At 33.3% G+C, this 16,761-nt stretch overlaps 2 protein-coding genes across 2 annotated transcripts; one reads left to right on the top strand and one right to left on the bottom strand.

Moving 5' to 3' along the window:
• Positions 1 to 745: 745 nt before the first annotated feature.
• On the bottom strand, positions 746 to 1,552 carry LOC112779603 (uncharacterized). The gene has a single exon (XM_025823926.3). It carries the CDS (start codon positions 1,430 to 1,432, stop codon positions 992 to 994), a length of 441 nt encoding a protein of 146 aa, XP_025679711.1. The 5' UTR covers positions 1,433 to 1,552; the 3' UTR covers positions 746 to 991.
• A 7,846-nt stretch (positions 1,553 to 9,398) lies between these two features.
• On the top strand, positions 9,399 to 10,040 carry LOC114925936 (uncharacterized). The gene has a single exon (XM_029295716.1). It carries the CDS (start codon positions 9,399 to 9,401, stop codon positions 10,038 to 10,040), a length of 642 nt encoding a protein of 213 aa, XP_029151549.1.
• The last annotated feature ends 6,721 nt before the right edge of the window (positions 10,041 to 16,761 follow it).

The raw sequence follows: 16,761 nt of genomic DNA, 5'->3' as shown, positions 1-16,761 counted from the left end.
TTGAATAACAGATAACAATTTTTTTCAAAAAAAATAAATAATTAAATATGGAAAATTAAAGAAAACGTAGTCATCATCAGGAGAATCATAGCATGGAACAGGATGCGCGCACAAAGGGCTCACACACAAATTGGTTGTCATACACAAATTGTTGCATACAATTTGAGTCAATGGCTTAGCTTAGCATAGTGTTATGTTCAAGTTATGTTATGTTATTTAACATATTTTTTACTTTTTTTTATGCAGATATGAAAAATTAACTTCTATTTGAAACAAAGCAGTTTCTTAATATATGGAACTAAATAATCTACTACGTACCGAAAAAAAAAATGTCTTTTTCATGAAAAAGTTAACAAAAATTAACACCATATTGTTTAAAAAATTAAAATAAAACTTATTTATATAAAAATATGACAAAACACATCAAATTCCAATTGCATCCCAAAAGAATTGCCAAAAGAATCACATCAGCCGGTTAAAAACTATAAAAGGGGAATAATGGTTGCCTATTGCCCAAAGATAAGCAGCGAGAGTAAGGTAGTCCAAAACTGAAGTGGGATAAGTTATCGACCGCTGCCGTCTTACAAAAAATTTAGAACCATACTACCATAGTAGTTCCATTTGGAATTGTTTGTAAATCATTTGAAACCACATTTCTAATTACGGAACTAATTTTCTTTTTCAGCTAACAAAAAATCTTAAAACACAATTTTTTTTTCTATCAATTAAAAAGAGATGGAAGAAGTGGGAAAAAGGGACAAAATTTACTGAATATTAATTGAAAAAATTATTGGAATAGGCAAGCTTTTCCCAAAACTCATTTACACACAAAAAAATTAAACACTCAACAGTATTTTCCACGCACATCATACATATAAAGAAAGTACAAATTCAACTATTGAAGCATAAGAAGGAATAATTACTTGTTTAATTTAATTTCCTTCTTCTATATATCAGTTAAGACAATAATAATAATAATAATAAATTTACATTACATGAAGATGGTTCTTGGGCAATCGGATCCAAAATGAGAAGGATAGGTAGATAAAGAGACACCAATAGGAATAGCGAAACTAGTTTCCATGAAAAGCCTCTGCTGAAAGGTTTCAACGGAGGCACCAGCTTCAACCAGATCCTTCAAGATGCTTCGGTAATGTTCCTTCAGTCTCTTCAACATGCGAAGGTACTGCAGTTTCAGCCACCTCACCTTCATCCTCCTCAAGATCCTCACAAGCCCGCGGAACATTCTTCTCTTCGCCGACGTCTTCTTTCCCTCTCCTCCCAGCTTTACCGTCTTCATCTTCCGCCGCCGCAGGAGTAGCCGAACCCTTCCACGGTGCTGCTGCCATGGCCACATGGTCGCCACGGTGCTGGTGCTGGTTGTTATGTGCTGCTGCTGGCATGGTGGCTCTTGATGGCTATCTTGGGCCATGTGACTATGTGTGTGTGTGTGAGAGAGAAAGAGAGAGAGAGGGAGAGAGAGATTGAGGTGTGTTACGGAGAGAATAATATAATTTGTTACAGGCTTACAGCAGAAATGAGGGATAGAACAGTATTTATAATGGAGGAGTGCTAGGGGCTATCAATTTTTATGTTTTGTAATTATTAATTGGTCATTAATAGTTTTTTTAATGGTATGAAATTACATCCAACAATAAAACATTACTCACTTTTTTTTTTATGGTTAAGTGTTGGCCACAAAATATAAAAATTGTTGACCCTAAACTTTTCCTTTATAATGAGCTAATGAAATGTCATATTGCTGGATACAACAATGTCGAGATACTAAATCAAAGTTATAATGTATTTATTTAAAAAAATATTATTTGTACTATAAAATTAGTCACTAAAATGAGTATATGTAGTTTAATTATTTTTATTGTGTATTTATATTTTAATATATATTTTATTTTAATTATTAATTTTAGCAGTTAAGTTTAGCATATATTTAATATGATTAATTTATTTATATATTTTATTTAATTATTTTTAATATATATTTTATATTTAATATATATTTTATATAAATAACTAATTTAGTAAATTATTTTTGGTATATAGATAATATAATTGTGGGGTAAAGTACTAAATTAGTCCCCTATGTTTGTACGTAATTCTATTTTGGTCTTTAAAGTTTAAAGTTTAAAGTGTCCTATTTGAATTAAAAAAAAAAGTTTCATTTAATTTCAATGTAGTCCCACTGTGATGTCAAAGTTAAACAATTAACGAAATGTCCTACATAACAGCAGTACGAGAACAAGGTTGCTAATTTGGATAATAAGTACAAGTTCTAGAGATACAAAATCAACTGTGGATGTATCAATATATTTATTTATTATTTTTTTATAATTTAAATGAAATATTTTCTATAGAAGTAAAGAGAATGATAAATAAATATATTGATGTATCCACAGTTAATTTTGTGCCTCTGGAACTTGTATTTATACTCCAGATTATCAACCTTGTTCTTGTAATGCTATCATGTAGAATATTTCATTAATTATTTAATTTTGACCTCACGGTGGGACTAAATTAAAACTAAATGAAATTTTTTTTATTCAAATAGGACACTTTAAACATTAAAAAACAAAACAGAATTATGCCTAAATGTAAGGGACTAATTTAATACTTTGCCCTGTAATTATGCTTACATATATATTTTTCAAATGCCATCCATGTCCAAACAATATGTTGTTAATACCTTTTATGAATACTAGGTAATGTTTAGGGATAGGTACTGTTTTGGTCGCTAAAGTTCATGGTCAAAATCAAATTCGTTATTAATATTTCTTTTATTCAAAATGGTCCTCAACGTTACATTTCTTCGAATTAAAATCATCATTTTAAATTTTTTTAGACAAAAATGTCTTTATTTATATTTTGACTCGAATCCCGTCATCTACTATCATCACTTTTACAACCATCACCCCCCCCCCTTTTTTACTCTCATCAAACACTAGCATTCAAATTCAAGAACACAATATTCAACAACAATAATACATACAGTATTTAAATTCAAACAACTATCCATTTCATCTATCACTAACAACAATACGATATTCAAATTCAAGAATAACAACAAAAACATCATCGATTGTAACTTAATATTTTAAATTCAATAACAACAACAACATAATATTCATATTTTTTAAAAGAAAGAAAGAAGAAATTAAGACAGAGAGACAAAAGAGATGGAATGAGAGGAGAGAAGAAGAAAGAAGAAGAAAGAAGAAGGAGAAAAAATGGAGAGTTGAACAATAGTGGTGAGGGAATCTGCCTTTGGTTAGGTTACTAGAAAGAGAGACTAAAAAAAGAGAGAGAATGCAAGGAAGACAAGGAGGGGGAGAGAGAGAGAGAACGTTTCCCGAAAAGAAAAAGAATGGGAGATCTGAGATCTGTTTCTCCACCTCTACTTCCATTATTGCTGAAATCATCGCTGTTATTGTTCCTGTTCTTTGAAATCGCTGCCGAAAAAGGGAAGAAGATCCCTCTCCCTCCGTTGTCCCTTATCCTCTTCTTCTTTTTCTTCTCTCATTCACTCTTTCTGTTTTTCTTTCCTTCTATTTGAAATACTGTTACTTAACCTGTGATACTAATTTTACTTCACTAATTAGATATTTTTTCTTTAGTATGATATCTTTTAAATTTGCATTCAGGTATAAATTTAAAACAAAACAAAATTCAACGTCTAGAATGAATTCATAAAACTAAAACAAATTTCAGTTAAGTATAAATTAAAACTTCTTCTAAGTTTAACCTAATTAAACCTAAATTAAGATATTTTTATCATAGACAAATAATTAATACTACGATCTAAACCATCAAAATTAAAGGAATCAACTCAAATTTTAAAATATAGATAATATTATTTTTATATAAAATTATTAATTAAAAATTATTAAATAATTTAATATATTTAATTAAATTATTATTTAATAATTTTTAACTATTAATTTTATATAAAATAATTTTTATGCGTTTTATTATTGATAATTGAAAGATGTAACTTTTTTAGTTCAAGACCATCCAATTGAAAGATATAGCCAATTATTGGACTAGTCAAATATTTCATTAATTTATTTAATTATATTATCTTGATATATAATTTTCAAAATGTGTAATAATCATGATTCCTTAAATGTTTTTTTTAAGTAGAATTGCCGTTCCTTGATTTCAGTATATCTGTTATCAAACGTATGATATAGATAAACTTTGGGTGAACTGAAACTAAAACATAAGAGAGAATATATAAATTTTCATAACTAACAAATTTTGAAAACACTACTTTGTCTACTAGTTCCTATAATAATTCACCCATCAATTTCACGGAAAACAAAGCATATAAGAGAGAATATATAAATTTGCATAACCAATAAATTTTAAAAACACTACTTTGTCAACAAGTTCCTATAATTCACCCAGCAATTTTACCTCAAGATCTCTCTATGTACAAGTTTGCATTCATCGTGTAAAGAAGTAAATTTCAAAAGTTTATGTGATCTGCGTGAAATAATCTACAAACGATTACTTAATATTACAAATTATTCTAAGTAACATTACAAGTAAAGTGTCAAACTTAGAATAACGTCCAATGTGATTTTTCACGATCTCTCTTGTATGGAGACCCATACTCCCAGGGCACCTCATGTTAATTATTAGGCATGTTTAATTAAGTTAGATATTAAAATTTTGGAAAAATATAGGTAGACAATGAAAATACTAAATAATGTGAACAATAGATATATCGAATGTTCATTTTACTAGGTGTACGGATTGTTATTTTAATATTAAGATTTAGGTGGGTAATTTAGAAGTGTAGTGTGTTTTTATTTGATTGGTAGTTGTTCATGTTGTTCAAAAAAGTCATTGTTTACCTAGCACTCCCCGTTAGTTTTTTATAGGATTCGGAACATACTATTTACATAACTACTATTTACATGATGAATTCCACTAAGAACACAACAGGGGTGCAAAAAACATAAACAACGGGTTACATTTTAGATTCACTAAACAAAAAATAACCCACTCCATTTACCCACCATAATCCTAGCCTCTCACCTTCTATTTTCTCTTCCTTTTATCATAGCTGCTTCACTTTCTCTTTTCTGTCGTGCCATCACCAACGCACCTCACCGCCACTGCCATCTGAAGAAGCAACAAAAGAAACATCCACCAAAAAACATCTAATTACCTAAAAAAAAATCCAACTCTATAAGAGTTTAATTTTCAAACAAATAATGATTAAAAACATCCAACTAACTCAAAAAAAAAAAACCCATAATAAAAAATAAAAATGTTAAACTAAACCCCTAGGATAGGAAGAAAAAAACCAAGTCGTTGGGGAGGGGGGAGGAGGAGATGCGGTTGATCGGCCAAGGTACACGTCTAGGCAGAAGTTGCTGCGACGTCGGTGGTTGCTGCGATGGGAAGGAAGCCGTGATGGCAGCGGTTTGCAATGGTGATTGTGGCGCGAAAGGACGATGTCGCGCTGTTGGACGGTGGTCGGCGGTGGCATTGCTTCCGGAGAGCACAAATGCAGCTGAACGCATGGAAGAAGAGGACCAGCGTCTTCATCCGGAAAGCGTGGCGCGACGCATGGGAGAAGAGGACGAATGCGGCTTTGCTTGCGTGGTCGGTGGTTGCTGCAGCGCGCGGGAGAAGAAGCTGTGATGGCGCGACGAGGGTGGGGTGCGCGCAAAGAGAAATCCATACAGCGCGACGGAGGACGCTGCGGGACGGTGACCGACGACATAAAGTAGCGGTGCCGGTGTTACACGGCAGTTGGGTGCGAAGGTAAACATACGGCTAGTGAGAGATAGGAAAGGGTGCGGCTAGAGAGAGAAAAAGAAGGTTTTTTAGAATGAAATTAAGGTCAATTGGGGTAGTACTTTTTTTAATAAATTTTTTATTTTAAAATTAATTTAAAATTAATTTTTTATCCTATTATTTATGTTATTAACATTAAGTATGGATATTGTTCTTCTATACTTTCTCTTACCGTATACATTATTTATTTCTTACTATTCTTCCACACAAATATGTAGGATTTTCGTAAAAGAATTATAAATTTAGCTCAGAAGAATTATAAATTGTTAAGTTGAACTAGTCGAAGAATGTAGTTATTAAAAGAGCATTTTGGTTTTATTTTTATTTTTTTATTTTTAATTTTGTATTAACTTTATTAGGATTTATCATAATAACTCAAGAATAAACTTGATATTTAGATACTGCTAAATGTACAATAAAGAGTATGATTTATGGATTATAGATACACGAATCATAATGATGAAATTAATTTAATATCAAATTCGATAAATATAAATATAAATTAAAATTAAAATTTGACAATGAAATCATTGCAGAAAGGTGCGAAGGTGAAAAAAAAAAACTTTGTCCTTCACTCAACTTTGAGAGACAATAGACACGGAATCTGGCTTCTAATTTAGATGTTGTTTGTTTCTCTATACTTGGGAGAGAATGAGGAGCACAATGATTGTGGTGGTATTAGTATTATTATTGAAATAAAAGATAATGATAAACTACAACAATAATAATGGATAAATTCATCGACTTATGTATAAAATTTGCTCTCAACAAAGAGCATGAGATGTGGAGAAGATACAAAGTTTAAGGAGGATATGATATCTCTTATACCATATTAAAATATATTATAATAACTCGACAATAAACATATTGATCGGATGCGTATTCTTGAGGCTATTTTTTTTCGATATGATTTCCAATTGTGAGTAACCCGGCGTTATGGAGATTGTGGGTGATTTACAAGGCTGTGAAGGCGTAATGTTAGAGTTTGGTGGGGGATGAAATCGGACCGTCCGATTTACTGTTGAGGAAAGGAAAACAAATTGGACGGTCCGATTTGCTTGTGGGTGGGTGTGCATTGCATGTAATCGGATGGACCGATTTGTTGTTGGCTGAAATTATTTGAATCCAATGGAACACAAATCGGTCCCAGGGATTCGTGGCTGAAAAAAATTATTTAATCCGGTGGCACCTTAATCGGATCCACCGATTTGTTGCTGGGTAAATCAGATGCAATGTAATCGGAGGCAGTGATTTTTGATGCGTGGAAAATTGTGAATGTTGAGCACCCGGTCAGACCGTCCGATTTAGTGAGTCATGCGTACATAAACCAAGATTGTACCCAGAACCCTCATTTCTTCTTCTTCTTCAGTCCGTGAGTCTCTGGATTTAGGTGATGTTCTTCCTCTTCTTTCATCCTTCTTTATTTCTGTAGAGTAGATTTTATTGAGACTGAGTGTTTAAAGTAGTATAGTATTATGGATGATAGAGTTGTATTAAAAATTTATTGTTATGGACAGATTTTATTAGAAACATATGAGGGATTTCAATTTGTATGTGAAAATCCATTAGATGTTGTTATTCCATTCACGTTGTCATTGGATGAATTGAAAGGTATGATTTGTGAGAAGATACATTCAGAAAGATCTAGAAGAATATCGTGTATTTTGTACAGGTATCCTTTGCCTGTGTTTGGTGGGTTCGTTCATTTCAGACCAAATACGTGACAGATGAAGAGAGTATGCAAGAAATATTTTCAATGTATATTGAGAATCGCCACCGAATATCGTGCATCGAGTTGTATATTGAGTTCGAACAATCTGAAGCGGACCGAAATATTGAGTTGGAAGATTATGATAGTGATAGCGAGAAGGATTTTGAGAGTAACTATGAGATCGTTGGTCTAGGTGAAGATGAAGATGGAGCTGATGGCACCATGAACGCAGATGTGGCGGAGATTGCTAATTCACTAGCAAACTCGGTGTCGTTTCAGGAGCCTTCTTTCATGCGGTTGTTGGACTTGGAAGCGATGAATGCACCGGAGTTTCCGCAATATATGAATGCAGGTATGTCGTGTGACCATACCATTTGATTACTTTATTAATTAATAGTTCTTTATTGTGAATTATATTTACTAGTTCCTATGTAGATAGAATAGTGAATGTAAAGACTATTATAATGATACATGGTAAAGTGTATTTATCAATTGTTTATATGATAAATGACTTATTACTATATACATAAAAACTGATTTATTACGTATAATGTATAGAGAAATTTTAATTGTTAATATATATATATATATAATGATTATTTATGAAAATATATATATCTTGCGGTGTGATTGTGGCAGAGCTTCCTGTTGTGGCCGACGGTGAATTTACGGTGGGGATGAAATTCAGTTCAAGGGAGGAAGTAATCAAGGCAATGAAAGACTATACCATCCATAGAGGTGTAGACTATCGGATTTATGAGTCGGAACCGACGACATTCTATTCTAAATATACACAATATGGGAAAGGTTGTGATTGGCTTATCAGGGTTACGAAAATGCAGAAGAAGTACTGCTGGGAGATAAGGAGGTACAATGGTACTCACACTTGTACCAGGTCGACAATTTCTCAAGACCATTCGAAGCTGGATTCCAAGACAGTTGTAGAAGCAATTAAGCCGTTGGTAGAGGTTGACCCATCTTTGAAGGTGAAATCAGTCATTGCGGAAGTCCAGTCGAAGTTTAACTACACCATTAGCTATCGAAAAGCTTGGTTAGCAAAGCAGAAGGCGGTTGAGTCAATTTTCGGAGGTTGGGAGGCATCGTATGAAGCTTCGCCCATATGGTTTGAGGCCATGTGTCACAAGGAGCCGCCAGCAGTGGTTCACTTTGAAATGATGCCTACGTACCAGGGGGATGACTTGGTTCCTGATATCCGTGTACTACATAGAGTCTGCTGGAGTTAATACCCTTGTATTAGGGCCTTCAGACATTGCAAGCCAGTAGTGCAGGTGGACGGGACACATTTGTATGGTAAATACAAGGGTTGTGTTGGTTGTAGTCTCACAAGATGGTAATAACAACATCGTGCCTATTGCATTTGCCATAGTAGAGGGGGAGACTTCTGATGCATAGTACTTTTTTCTAAGTAACCTGCGTCAACATGTGGTGACACGTGATGGTGTCGGTCTTATCTCTGATCGACACGATTCTATCAGGTCAGCTAATGAGCGGAGTAATGGGACTTGGTCTCCTCCTAGAGCTTTCCATATGTTCTGTATCCGGCATATTGAGTCGAACTTCTTGAGGAAGTTCAAGGCACCTTACTTGCAGAAGCTCATCGTCAATATCGGTAAGTTTAAATACAATGTCAACTCCACTGTTTACTAAGTAAATACGGCTCGATAGAATACTAGTTCATTGGTGATTGTTTCTTATCGTAGGATATTCGAGGACGATACGGGAGTACCAGATGCGCTACGAACGATTAAAAGAATGGGGTTAGGCCTACACCAACTGGCTTGACCGCATCCTACGTGAGAAGTATGCTTTGGCATTCGATGGTGGATACAGATGGGGACATATGACCACCAATCTTGTGGAGTGCATCAACTCCGTTCTGAAGGGTGCACGCAATCTCCCAGTCACCGCGCTTGTTAAGGCTACATTTTACAGACTGAATGAGTTGTTCACTAGGAAAAGAGCCGAGACTGAGGCTCGAATTAATGCTGGACATGTGTTCTCTGAGATGGTGACCTCCAAGCTGCATGCAAACCAGCGAGCATCGAAAAACATACAGGTGAGCTGTTTTGATAGAGAACATGAAGTCTTTGAAGTACGCGAGATGCCTAGTGGGGTTGAGTATGCCGTTGACCTACGCCAACAACGGTGCGACTGTGATGAATTCCAGGTTGACCGAATTCCGTGTCGACATGTTCTAGCTTGCTGCGCAAATCAGCGATTGGATTGGCAAGTGTACATTCATGAGGTATACAAGATGGACCAAGTTCAAAGAGTATACAGGGCTAAGTTTAGACCATTGGGAAATCCTACAACGTGGCCTGCTTATCATGGACCTCGATTCGTTGGCAATCCGTTCCTCAGACGGGTAGCCAAAGGTCGGCCTAAGATGACCCGCTTCTTGAATGAGATGGACACTCGCATGTTGCGTGGTCCTAGGAGATGCAAGCAATGCGGTGCCGAGGGTCACAGCCGGAGTAGATAAAAATAAATTTTAAATTTATCTACAGATCTCATTCATTGATTCATTTCATTTACAACATATTAATCAATAATAATCATGAATCTAAACCCAAATCAAATAAAAAAACCTATACACACATATTATTATTAACTATTCAACTGTACAGGCTTTAAAAGGATAAACACTAACTAATTAACTCTACTTCAATCTCTATGTCTAACACCTAACAGTAACTCTTTATATATATATATATATATATATATATATATATATATATATATATATATATATATATATGAGATTAATCTCTACTTAGTGCTATAATAATATATATTGCTATTAAAAACAATAAACTTTTATTATTACTATTATTTATTTACTAAATCAAAATATTAAAAAATATAAACTTACATAACTAGGATACCCAAGATAATTAATAATATGAAGCTCTGGTTGATTCACATCTTTGATCTTTCTTCTTTTCGGCATTGTTTCCAATTTTTTTTTGTGTTTTCGGTGGTCCAACAATGGTGGTGGGGTTGGGAAACAGAGAGGGAAAGAGATGATGGGGTTGGGGAACAAAGAGAGAGAGATGAGAGTGAAAGTGAAAGTGAAAGCAGCTGGGAAGCTAATACACTCGCTTTCTTGGAACGGACCTAACGCAGGACTGAGGTGCATGCTCGCCACGTCGCAGCAGGAAGCAAATCGAACCCACTGATTAACGTTCCGTCTGATTAATAAAATCGGATCGTCCGATTTCAGTACCACAATTCGGTCCGTCCGATTTTAGTTCACCAGCCATCACAGCTCGGTGATACACCCAGAACCCCCATAACCCTGTTATACATGATCCCTACTTCCATATCAAAATTTAAAAAACTCTATTCTTAAATGTACAATGAAAATACCTATTTATATTCCAATGATATAATATAATATAATAACAAAATTATCTCAATATTATACTAAATAAATATAAAATTATACGAAACATATCTAAAATACTATATTAATATATTATATTTTAAATGAGTTTTTTAAATGATGAAATTTATAAAATAACAAAGTATTAAATAAATTATCATTAAATTTATGATTTTTTATCATATATAAATTATATCATCTTAATTTATATTTAAACTTTCATTTTATTATTTCATTAATTTTTAGAAAAAATTATTTTAGAAAAAAATTGAGACTGATTTTTTTTCATATGAAAAAAATATTTGTTTTGTTAAAATAAAATTATTTGATGTAATTACAGGTAGGTGAATTTTGTAAGTAAAAAATCAACACGTAAAAACATATTAAACACATGTCAACATCTTAACTAACACTTAAGAGACGTGTTAAATAATTTTTATAATACTATAATATATTTTAAATGTTAATATTCAATTAAAATACTATTTTTATTTTCATATTAAAAATAATTTTTGAAAATTTGATCTATTTTAAATATATTGTAACAAACATTTTTACATGTCTGACACTCGTGTAGTATATAAAATTGGAATTTCCAGTGTGTGACGATGTAATGTACTAAATACTAATGTTGTATATGTGATGAGTGACGTTGATAGACATAAGAGTTGACTTAAATAACAACAAAGGAATCTTTGGGGAAATGGAAATTAGTTTGTTACTTTTCGGGATTCAGATGCTGCTGTCTAAGTTACTTTGACACGACGCAACCATTTGATCTTAACTTGGGATGTAACTTGATAGGGTTATAACTCAATAAAATATAACGCCTTCTGTCAATCTTTCTTCTAATGACCTATCCATTTTATAGCAATTAGCACTATAGCCGATAGGTAATTGGGTACGTAAGAAAAGAGAGTTATATATTGCGAAGTACAAAGGGAAAACATATTTCATTATTTCTTTATCAAAATATAGGAAATAGAATTGATTTTTTCGTCTTTTCAGTATAAAATTCCTTGATTAGCATGTATTTAGCAAAAAATTAAATTTATTCTTAATAATTTAAATTAAATATTTTATTTTAATAATTTTTTATTATTCTAAAAATTTTTGAGTATTAATTTTATCAAATAAATTGATTTTTTTATTTTTAATTAATTATATATATATATATATATATATATATTAAACAAATAAATTTATAAAAAAATTTTTTTGAAAGAAATGATCCCGGTCAAAAGTTATTAAGTAACTTATTAAAAGTTTTTTATTTCGAAAAATAATTTTGCTAGATAAGTAATTAGGGTACAAGTCAATTCAGTCAATTACAATATAGATCTTAACAAAAAAGGTCTAATAATACACAGAAAAAAAAACCATAATATTATCTAAATCTAACTCTATTTTAAATTTTTACCATTAATTATTATAAAAATAAAAAAATCAACCGCACACCTCATCTTTCTCTCCTACTCCCATTTATATCGTTCACCCTGCCGTCTTTCTCTTCCGCTCCAATCACATTATCAGGCTGTCCCCATAATTAGTGCCGATCATCTGCTCGCTACTGCAACGATCCCAATCTTCTCGCGCCGCTGACGACGCCAACAACCCCATAAAGGGAACCAACTGATTCTCCTTTGTGCCGTCGCGTCACTCGACCCTGTCGTCGAACTGGTACTGTAATTAACTTGTCCATCTTAGTAAGGAGTCGACGAAGACAACATTCACAATGCCACAAAGAGATCTTCGGACAACACCCACTGCGCGATGTCCAATCACGTCATCAACCAGCCTTCACCTAGCCCTACCTTTGCACTTTGTTTGTCATGAATGGTGGAAAAATTAAAGAAATCCCTTGCTCCCAGTTACAACGGATACCATGAGAAGGTAATTGTGGGATGTTTTTTTTTTTTTTGTTGAAATTCAAATGTCTCTTTTGTTCAAGTTCAAATATTTCAATTGTAAATCTTGAAATATTTCTATTATTAAATTTGAATTATTTTTTATTAAATTTTAGATATTTCTTTTTTTAAACTACTTGAGATGTTTCTTTTATTCTATGCAAGTCAGCCTAGCATGACGCACAGAAGAGTAGCAGACGAAGTCACAACAGCAGTGCGATAGATGGTTAAAGCGATGATAATTAGTGAAGGATTACATTTCGCTAATTTTAACTTGGTGGCGCTAATCCTAATTATTTATAATTCTATTTTTTTAAAATTTAAAATTTTATTTTTTAATAAATTATTCAAATTAGCTGATGTTCTAATTGACTTTCTATACTTTCGAACAATGATATAAGAATGTGTAAATAAATATGCGACACACAAATAACTGCTATCAAATTTATCATTATCATTGAACAAACTAATTTTTAACGAAACAAAAACAACGTCAAATTAATCCCTAATTTCAATTATCAAATATATAGTCATTTCTTATAGAATAAAAATATTAAATTAGTACACAAAATTAGAACAAACTTCAAATGGTTACTATCAAATTTTTCATCTAATAAATTAATTTTTAACGAAATAAACTTGTTAAATTAGTCCGTAATTTTAAACTATCAAATATATAATCATTTCTTATAAAATAAAATAATAAATTAGTCCCTATTAATTATTAGATTATGACAATATAGTTATAAAAAAATATTTTCTAAAATTTTAAAAGACAATGAATAATTTGTCATTAATTAATTTGATTAGAATTAATATTTCTTTGATATTTTTAAATGAAGAGGAAATTATTTGTCGATGTCTTTTAAATTCATTTGTTCTAAACAAAAAGGTGATATATAATGATCATTTTAAGTGTTTTATCCAAAAATTAAAATCTAATATTTTTAAGATCAAAATACATTTATTACCATAAGAGATATGAATATTAAATGTAGAGATTTTTTTACTATAAAATAAAAAAATCTCAATTTAAAAAAAATGAATTAAACTAACGTTATATTTTAGATTTTTTTTTTTTAAATTTTCATGAAGTTCGTCCAATCTCTCGAGGAGCTTCATCAAAATTTTTAAAGTTTGCCTAACTTTTCGACAAACTTTTAGAAATTACATAAAATTTGCCTAAGTTTTCAGTGAACTTTACTTAGTTCTCGATATTCGACCAAGCCTTTGACAAACGTGACCCGCTATAATTCATCCTGCCTATAAATATCATCGAATAAGAAGCTTTATTCACTAAAAAAAATACATTTATCCTCATTCTATTTTTTTTCTAAATCTTATCTTTCAAAATGTCTAGATTATTATTGTTATCAATTTATTATGATGGAGAAATAACATTTGATTAAAATGGATCTATTATTTAGACTACAAGAGAAATGTTGAGTACTGTCGAATTTATTAGTGAATTTATTAGATAAATTCGCCGGTAATTCATTTACCATCGGATTTACTGACGGAATGCATCTGATAGTATAAACGGCGCCGGAAGATATTTACTGGCGGATTATTTTGTCCGAGTTAATTACCGGTGAATTTTGCATCGGAGTTTGCAATCAATACTACGAAAATAAGTGGTTGGTTACCGGCAGATTTTTCGATGGTAATTTAGGCGTCATATTATGTTTTGACAGTTTTGTGGCGCCATTTATTATCAAAAAATTCTGCCGATAATTCCAATTGTAAACAAATTTTTTTTGCACCATTAGTAGTCAAATTCAAATTCTTTTTACAAAATTAGTGCACAAATTCTAAATACCAGAAATCAACTAACGATTTTATTAAATATCAAGAGTTTGGATATAATAAAAAGTCAAAGGAGTAAAATACAATGACATATACATAAAATAAATAAAATCCCTAAACCTTACGGAACCCAATAATCGTCGTCGTTGTCGACTTGTCGTCTTCCCCCTGTTGAGGCGACGGACTAGGTAGTGATGTCAATTCCCCACTAGTAGCGCCGCTACCTCCAGTGCGCATATGCTCGTTGTACGCCGCTATCTGGTCTCGCAAATGCTTTAGCCGCTCCAGGTCCTCTCTCAGCTGTAGCCTAAGGAAATCAGTGTCTCCCATGCGTGCAAGGAGCTCGTTGTACCTCTTCTCAAACTATTGAGCTTGTTAGTAGGGGTATAAGTTATCGAACCGGACCGAAAATTACCGCAAAACCGAACCAAAAATTACAACAACCGACTTGAAAACCAAAAAATAAGTTTTTTTTTCTGATAAAACCGATCAGTTCAGTTTGGTTTTCGGTTGGCTCGATAGAAACCGAACCGAACCAAACCGAACTGAAGATATGCATACGTTTCAATGTTTTAACCATTTTAACCTTTAACCTAACAACAAAAATTCTCAAACCCCAAGGCCCAAGTCACTCAGCGTCTCTTAAGCTCTCAGTGCCTCCCCTAACCCTAACCCCTCATTTTTTGCTTCTGAATTCTCCATTCTCCGTTCCCCTGCTAGGCCCTCCATCCATACCGCCTCACTGCCTCCCTTCGACAGTCCGACCCTCCCTCATCCGCAGCGCCTCCCTCATTCGCTGCCTCCTTCTCAATTCTCACGTAATCTGAGAAGCGGTTCCCTTACATCATTCTTTGTCGCGAGGCCCAACCGCAACGGTCTTCTCCTTCGCAGTCGTCACAGTCACCAAGTCCGGAAAGCCCTTTCCGTCGCCAAGTCTTCGTCGCAACAGACTATCCTCGCTGAGCAATAGCAGAATTTCAGAAGTGGAAGCCTTCTCCTGCAACTCAACAATGTCTTCTTCGGAGGTTAGTACATTCTCCACTTTTTGCAGTCAAATTTGTGATTGTTGCTGGTTCTATTGATGGTCACTGTAAAGTTTATTGTTCAGTAAAATTTGTGGTTGCATGTTGTTGCTGCTTAGTACATTCTTGGTTGTTGTTGCTGGTTCTTTGATCTAATTTGTTGTTTAGTAAAATTTGTTGTAATTCTTGTTGTTGGTGGTTAGTACATTCTTGGTTGTTGTTGCTGGTTTTTTTTTTATATAATTTATTGTAATTCTTGTTGTTGTTATGGGTGTGCAAAAAAACTGGTTTCACTGAACTGAATTGAAACTGTTTTAAATAAACAAGTTTTTTTAAATAAAAAACTGAACTGAAACCATAGTTTTTATGAAAACCAGTTTATTAAAAACCAGTTTTTATGGTTCAGTTTAGTTTTAAACCAAATTAAAAATGGTTTTATTTAAACTCTAAAATTAGTTTTTACATACTCTTTCTCTCTCACTCTCTCTCTTCCCTTATTCTCTTTCTCCCCTCCTCTCTCCCTTCTCTCTCTCTCTCTCTCTCTCTCTCTCTCTCTCTCCCTCCCCTCCTTTCTCTCTCTCTCTCTATCCCTTCTCTCTCTCTATCTCTCTCACTTTCTCTCCCTCTCCCTTTTCGTCTCTCTTCCCCTCTCTCTCTCCCTTCTTTCCCTCTCTCTTCCCCTTTCTTTCTCTCCCTCCTCTCTCTCTCCCTCTCCCATCTCTCTCTTCCTTCTTTCTTCTCTCTCTCTTTCTCCATCCTTTTCCTCGCTCTCCCCTTTTTCTTTCTCTCTCTCCTCTCCCTCCTCTCTCTCTCTCTCTCTCTCCATTTCCTCTCGCTCTCTCTCCCTCTCTTTCTTTTTTCTCCCCTCTCCCTCGCTCTCCCTCCCTTCCCCCTTCTCTCTCTCTCTCTCCCCTTTTGTTTTTCTCTCTCCTCTCCCTCTTCTCTCTCTCCCTTCATTCTCTCTTCCTCTTTCTCTCTCTCTTTTTTTCCTTTTTTCTCTTTCTCTCTTCGATTTCTCTCTCTCCCCCTTTTCTTCTTTCTCTATCCTCTTCTCTCTCTTTCTTCTCCCTCCTCTCTCTCTTT

Source organism: Arachis hypogaea, chromosome 19 (genome assembly GCF_003086295.3).
Source record: "Arachis hypogaea cultivar Tifrunner chromosome 19, arahy.Tifrunner.gnm2.J5K5, whole genome shotgun sequence".
In the NCBI taxonomy this organism is placed as follows: domain Eukaryota; kingdom Viridiplantae; phylum Streptophyta; class Magnoliopsida; order Fabales; family Fabaceae; genus Arachis; species Arachis hypogaea.
This window is presented reverse-complemented; position numbering and strand designations above follow the sequence as displayed.

Coding starts and splice junctions, on each gene's coding strand:
- LOC112779603 (XM_025823926.3), bottom strand. CDS start 1,432: ATGGCCCAAGATAGCCATCAAGAGCCACCATGCCAGCAGCAGCACATA.
- LOC114925936 (XM_029295716.1), top strand. CDS start 9,399: ATGACCACCAATCTTGTGGAGTGCATCAACTCCGTTCTGAAGGGTGCA.